The 7,409-nt window shown below is 44.1% G+C and overlaps 1 protein-coding gene across 1 annotated transcript in view; it reads right to left on the minus strand.

Moving 5' to 3' along the window:
- Positions 1-6,237, minus strand: part of LOC149440285 (uncharacterized) — a 43,628-nt gene extending 37,391 nt beyond the window's left edge. Inside the window, 1 exon segment of the mRNA XM_089658840.1 lies at positions 5,111-6,237. Within this exon segment, the coding sequence (XP_089514966.1) occupies positions 5,111-6,127 (1,017 nt within the window). The 5' untranslated portion in view covers positions 6,128-6,237.
- Positions 6,238-7,409: the final 1,172 nt, after the last annotated feature.

The following is a 7,409-nucleotide window of genomic DNA, read 5'->3' on the forward strand; positions in this document are numbered from 1 at the left end:
TATCTTTCTACCCCTTACCTCGCCCCTTCAGTCTCCTCCTCACCTCACCCCTTCAGTCTCCTCCTCACCTCGCCGCTTCAGTCTCCTCCTCACCTCGCCCCTTCAGTCTCCTCCTCACCTCGCCCCTTCAGTCTCCTCTCGCATTTACTAACCTACTAAGTGACATATCAGCATGGATGTCACTCCACTTCCACAAACTCAATCTTTCCAAAACTGAGCTCTTAGTATTCCCTCCAGCCCGTGCCCCCTCCCCTGACTTCTCCATCAAGATCAATAACACAATCATCAGTCCCTCCCATCATGCCAGGGTACTAGGTGTAATCCTAGACTCCCATCTGTCCATCAGCCCCAGATCCAATCACTGTCCAAATCTTGTAGACTTCACCTCCGCAACATCCCCAAGATACGCCCGTTCCTAACCTCGGAAACCACTAAGCAACTTATTCACTCCCTTGTTATATCTCGCCTTGACTATTGTAACTCCCTCCTCATTGGCCGACCTCATCGCAGGCTATCCCCTCTTCAGTCTATTATGAATGCTGCTGCCAGACTCATCCACCTTACTAACCGTTCTGTATCTGCCACCCCTCTCTGCCAATCCCTCCACTGGCCTCCATTCAGTGTCCTCCACCCCTCTCTGCCAATCCCTCCACTGGCCTCCACTCAGTGTCCTCCACCCCTCTCTGCCAATCCCTCCACTGGCCTCCATTCAGTGTCCTCCACCCCTCTCTGCCAATCCCTCCACTGGCCTCCACTCAGTGTCCTCCATCCCTCTCTGCAAATCCTTCCACTGGCCTCCATTCAGTGTCCTCCACCCCTCTCTGCCAATCCCTCCACTGGCTTCCCATTGCCCAACGGATAAAATGCAAAACATTAACAATAACATATAAAGCCATTTATAACTCCGCCCCAAATTACATCACCAATCTTGTCTCTAAATATCACCCAAACCGTACTCTCCTCTCCTCGCTCTCCTCTCCTGCTAGAGAGCAGACCTTCTGCTCTCTAGCTCCCTTGTCTCCTCCTCCCATGCTCATCTCCAGGACTTCTCCCATCCTCTGGAACTCTCTACCCCAATTTATCAGACTATCGCCTACTCTGCTCACTTTTAGGTGATCTCTAAAAATCTATCGCTTCAGGGAAGCCTATCCTGCCCTCAGCTAATACTGGAATCTTCTACTCCTCCTACCAGTCCATCCCCCACAGTTACTACCTTTTGTAGCACTAGCTCCTCCCTCCTAGATTGTAAGCTCCCAGGATCAGGACCCTCCTATCCCTCTTGTATTGAACTGTATTGTTGCTGTATTGTCTCCCATTATATTGTAAAGCGCTGAGCAAACTGTTGGTGCCATAAATCCTGTATAATAATAATAATAATATTTTTTTCTCTCATCCCGCTGGCTGAACGATAAAACTGAACCATGTAGGCCAGCTTTGGGAGCAAATATATTATCATCAACTCCTCCCCCTGAAGGGGTTCATCTGGGTCCCCACACTATATATGTGTGTATCATCATCTGCTGGAGATAAAAGACGTCACAGTGACTATGGGGGAAGAGGATGGACGTGACTATGGGGGAAGAGGATGGACGTGACTATGGAGGAAGAGGACGGACATGACTATGGAGGAAGAGGATGGACATGGCTATGGAGGAAGAGGACAGACATGGCTATGGAGGAAGAGGATGGATATGACTATGGAGGAAGAGGATGGACATGATAAGGGGTTACTGGGTGTAAATAGTAAATACCATCTTATTACCTCCTCTGCTGCTACTTCCACCGATGTCTCTTTTTCTTTGTGCCACACGGAACATTGTCTTTATTTCAGGTCACTTCCTGCCTGTACCTGACATCACTTCCTGTCTGTACCTGACGGCACTTCCTGTCTGTACCGGACATCACTTCTTATCTGTCTTCCATAGAGACTTCCTGTCTGGGTAGAAGTGAGATCCCCACCTTGTGGAGCTCAGAGGAACTGCTGCCCCGAGAAGCGTCCGGTAGTGTAGATCTCATTTGCTACCATAAGTTTTTGAAGATTGAAGAAAAAAAACAAATGAAATGTTTCTATTTTTTTTTATATTTCAAAACCTTTTGAGAAAAAATGAGATCTGCAAAATACTCCCCATGCCTCTTTTTAAATTCCTTGGGGTGTCTACTTTCCAGAAAGGGGTCATTTGGGGGGGTTTGGTGCTATCCTGGCATGTCAGGGCCTCCGAAACTGTGATAGGTAGTGAGGAAGTGTAATGAGGAAGTTACGCACCTTCAGGCTTTCAAAGTGGTCATTGGATTTCAGGTTCCTGTATGTGGCTAGGCTCCCAAAAAGTCTCACACATGTGGTATCCCCATACTCAGTAGAAGTAGCAGAATGTATTTTGGGGTGTAATTCCACATATACCCATGGCTTGTGTGAGAAACATATAATTTAAATGACAACTTTGTGTAAAAAACGTTTTTGTAATTTTCCAGAAACTTGTGGAAATAAAAAAAAATCTTCCATGGACTCAATATGCCTCTCAGCAGATAGCTTAGGGTGTCTACTTTCTGAAAAGGGGTCATTTGGGGGTGTTTGTACTCCTCTGTTATTTTATCACCTCAAGAAATGTGATGAGCAGTCAGAAAGTAAAAGCTGTAAATTCCATTATCTCTCCCATAGTTTGTAGACGATATAACTATCACACAAAGCAATCAATATACAATTATTGGGATTATTTTTAACCAAAAACATGTAGCAGAATATTTTAGTATTTTTTAATATTTTTATGACAGAAATGAGAAAATTTTATTTTTTTCAAAATTTTTTTTGTTTATAGCACCAAAAATAAATATTGCACAGGTGATCAAATACCACGGAAAGAAAGCTCAAAAAGACGTAAATTTCATTTATGTACCGTATTGCATGACCGCGCAATTGTCCATTAAACTAGCGCAGTGCTGTATAGCAAAAAATGGCGTAAATTGCAGTATTTATACCATAGTTTGTAGACGCTATAACATCACACAAAGCAATCAATATACACTTACTGGGATTTTTCACTGAAAACATGGAGAATACATTTTGGGCTAAATTTATGACTAACTTTGAGTTTACTATATATTTTTTATAGCTGAAAGTAAACAATTTTGTTTTTCTTCAAAATTTTAAGTCTTTTTTTGTTTATAGCGCGAAAAATAAAAAGCGCACAGGTGATCAAATACCACCAAAAGAAAGCTCTATTTGTGTGAAAAAAGGATGTGGGTGCAGCATTGCATGACCGCGCAATTATCAGTGGAATTAGTGCAGCACCGAATATCAAAAAGAGGCGTGGTCAGGAAGGGGGTAAATCCTCTGGAGGGCAAGGGGTTAATCATGTCCAGCAAAAAAAATATTAAAATTTCGTCATAAATTTTGTCCAGAATGTATTCTGCTCCGTGTCTTTGCTAAAAATAAAATCCCAATCCGTGTAAATGAATCGTTTTCTGTGAAAGTTGCAGCGTCTACAAATGGCGGGATAGATACTGGAATTGTATTCTTTACTAGTGTGATAGATATTTTGGGCCTACAATAATTTTTACCATCATTGGGAACTTGTTTTTTTTTTTAAAGAAATATTTATTGGGTTTTATGTCAATAAAAAAAAAGAAAACATCAAGTCATTTGGGTGTTACAAACAGGGAGAACAGATGACATTAATGACTGGATAGACATTGCAGATGATGTACATAGAGCATTGCTGGGTTCTGCTCTCCAATGTGTGTTGCAGTGAGGAGACCGGGGATCACATCAACATCTATACATCCTACAAATGTACAAAGGGACATAAAAGAAAGACAAAGGAATAGGAATACAGAAGAGGGCTTAAGAAGGGGGAAGAAGGGAGGGATGGGTTGGAAGGAAGGGGGGAGAGGAAGGGAGAAGAGGGGAGGGGGAGAAGGGAGGGCGGAAAGAAAAGAAGGGAGCTAGAAAGCAAATAAAAATGAATCCCGATCTCTGCCGTGTGGGATTATAGAGGGATAAATAGAGACATGTATAGCCAATCCCTGCTCCTCATCCCTCCACACCCGCCCCATATACAGTCCAGGCGTGGCAGTCCCGGGAGTGCAGCTGTAGCTGTGTGAAGCCTGAATGTCCCAGTAGGAGGAGTTCTGCCTGCAGTGTGAGCTGCACTCCTGGAGGACCCTGTTCCAGTCTATGCTGCACCACCCCCAGCTTCATGATTGGCCTTCCTCGGCCTCATTGTCTGATATCAATTGTCCGTGTATTGCTACATGTTGGGGATTTCTGCTACAAATCTGAACTAGGAATAGAGAAAGGGAGAAAGGATGGCGCTCTACTTCCTGCTCTCTGTGCTTTCCATCCCCCATCAACCAATCACAATGTGTCCACAATCACCATGGAAATGATCAGATCAATAAAACGTTTGTCATAGACAGACCATCATGTGCCGATCATATACACAGACATTTGTATCACGGGAAACATACAAGAAGAAACATGTATGGAGAAAGACACGGGAAAGTCCCAATATGTCCATTCACCAATCACTCCTTCATTCCCGGTATACACACAATTCCATTGCTTCCATGTGTACACCATCAGTCACTCTTCTAGAATTGGGACATTTTATTACCACCCACCTCTTCAGTGATCCCCACCATGCAAGTATTATCCTCACCTCCAACTGTGGGCCTAATGAGTGCTTGGAACATTTGTCCACAAAGTATGAATAATAGACCTCCAGTGTTTGTGAAATCTCCCACCACAAATGTACTCAGCCAATCACAGGGCAGGACTCCATTTTTATTCTTCTCCTGATATCAATGGCTGACCCGGTCCCACACTTCAGCCATGTCTTTGGGGACCTCTGATCTCCTTATGAACTGTTTCTTCCATGATGAAGATCAGCCATGGAGTATATCTGAGGTGTATATCAGGGTGTGCTTCTTCCCCACATGAGAGCTGGGATGTCCAGCAACATTCATCTAGAAGACATTTCCCGCACTCAAGGCACTAATACACCTCCAGGGTTGTGTGGGACCCCTGATGTACAGAAACATAGGACTTCAGTGAGGAACATTTCCCTCACTCAGGACAGGAATACGGCTTTTGCCCAGTGTGAGATCTCTGATGTCTGTAAAGACTGGACTTCACTGAAAAACATTTCCCACACTCAGGGCAGGAATACGGCTTCTCCCCTGTGTGAGATCTCTGATGTGTGTAAAGATGGGACTTATCTAAAAAACATTTCCCGCACTCAGGACAGGAATACGGCTTGTCCCCCGTGTGAGATCTCTGATGTTTGGAAAGACTGGACTTATCTGAAAAACATTTCCCGCACTCAGGACAGAAATACGGCTTCTCTCCTGTGTGACATCTCTTATGACTATAAAGATGGGACTTCTGTGAAAAACATTTCCCGCACTCAGGACAGGAATATGGCTTTTCCCCCGTGTGAAATCTCTGATGTGTGTGCAGACTGGACTTCAATGAATAACATTTCCCACACTCAGGACAGGAATACGGCTTTTCCCCCGTGTGAGATCTCTGATGTCTGTAAAGATGGGACTTCTCTGAAAAACATTTCCCGCACTCAGGACAAGAATACAGTTTCTCCCCCGTGTGAGATCTCTGATGGATGTAAAGAATGCGCTTCAGTGAAAAACATTTTTCACACTCGGGACAGGAATACGGCTTCTCCCCTGTGTGAGATCTCTGATGTTTGTGCAGACTGGACTTCTCTGAAAAACATTTCCCACATTCAGGACAGGAATATGGCTTCTCCCCCGTGTGAGATTTCTGATGCCTGTACAAATTAGACTTGTCTGAAAAACATTTCCCACACTCAGCACAGGAATACGGCTTCTCTCCCGTGTGAGATCTTTTATGCACATTAAGACCGGATTTAGAACAGAATCCCTTCCCGCACTCAGTACAGGAGAAGCTCTTCCCTGTTGGAAGGCCGGCCCGGTCCCGCACAGTCTGAGGTTCCTCAGGATACGAGGAATCCGATGGTCCATCTACACTGGGTGGTGCCGGATGGACATTGGAGGGAGCCGGGTTTTCTCCTGGACTATACTGTGTGATGTCCTCATCTTCTACTTTCCAGTCTGGAGACAAAGTGAGACAATCCTCGGAGGTTTTCCTCATCTCCCGGCCATGGACTAAAATACAAAGACAAAGAGGATTACTAGACAGGAGCTGATTGGTTCCCCCAAACCAGGACTCCGCCCACATCAGGCAGCTTGGTCTCTGAGGAGCTTACAATTCCACCCTCAAGGGAACTAGGAAATGGCTCCTCTGATCTCCTACCAGGTCATTTCTTTATTCATGGACCTTAGTCAGAGAGTGAGGAAACAACCAGAACTGTGTTTTATAGGAGGGACAGTGATGAGGGGATTATAGGACGAGGGTCCCCACCCCCTCTATCACTCATCGCCATCTTCCCAACACAAGAAGTACTGCACTTCCTTATTTAGTCCATGATTTAGTCATGAAGAACAGCGGGGCTGAGCCCCACCAGAGGTCAGAGAGTGAGGATGGGGGGAGAACAACCAAGATGAAGACTGGACTGATCCTGAAGACCACCATCATTGGGGTATTGACTCCTCCCTCATTATCACTTTCTGTTTAAGGGTCCAAAGTTGGAGGATGTTATCACATTATTATCACCATGTAAAAGTCTGTGCTCCAATCACATCATCCGATATAAAATGTCCAGCTGGGAGGAAATGGGGGGAACAAAAGAGAATCCATATTATGTGTATATATAGCAGTGGGGGGAGGGGTGAGAGCAGAAGTCAGGACTATTGAATGTACAACATAGAGTATATAGTGCAGGGGTCAGGAGTATGTAATGTACAACACAGAGTATATAGTGCAGGGGTCAGGACTATGTAATGTACAACAGAGTATATAGCGCAGGGGTCAAGAGTATGGAATGTACAACAGAGTATATAGTGTAGGGGTCAGGAGTATGTAATATACAACATAGAGTATATAGTGCAGGGGTCAGGAGTATGGAATGTACAACATAGAGTATATACTTCAGGGGTCAGGATTATGTAATGTACAACATAGAGTATATAGCGCAGGGGTCCGGAGTATGAAATGTACAACAGAGTATATAGCGCAGGGGTCAGGAGTATGTAATATACAACATAGAGTATATAGTGCAGGGGTCAGGAGTATGTAATGTACAACATAGAGTATATAGTGCAGGTCACATGACAGTTGTATACAATGGCTTAATTTTCTTCCCAAAAGAAGAACAAAAATTTTGGAAAAAAAACCCCACGTTTTTCTTTGTTTCTGTTATAAAAGTTTGCAAATAAATAATTGTTCTTCATAAATTTAGGCCGAGATGTATTCTGCTACATGTCTTTGGTGAAAATAACCCAAATTAGGATTTATGATTTAGTCTGAAGGGAAG

The sequence above is a fragment of the Staurois parvus genome, unplaced genomic scaffold (assembly GCF_062004578.1).
Source record: "Staurois parvus isolate SC_StPar_1 unplaced genomic scaffold, SC_StPar_1.0 ptg001098l, whole genome shotgun sequence".
NCBI classification, from domain to species: domain Eukaryota; kingdom Metazoa; phylum Chordata; class Amphibia; order Anura; family Ranidae; genus Staurois; species Staurois parvus.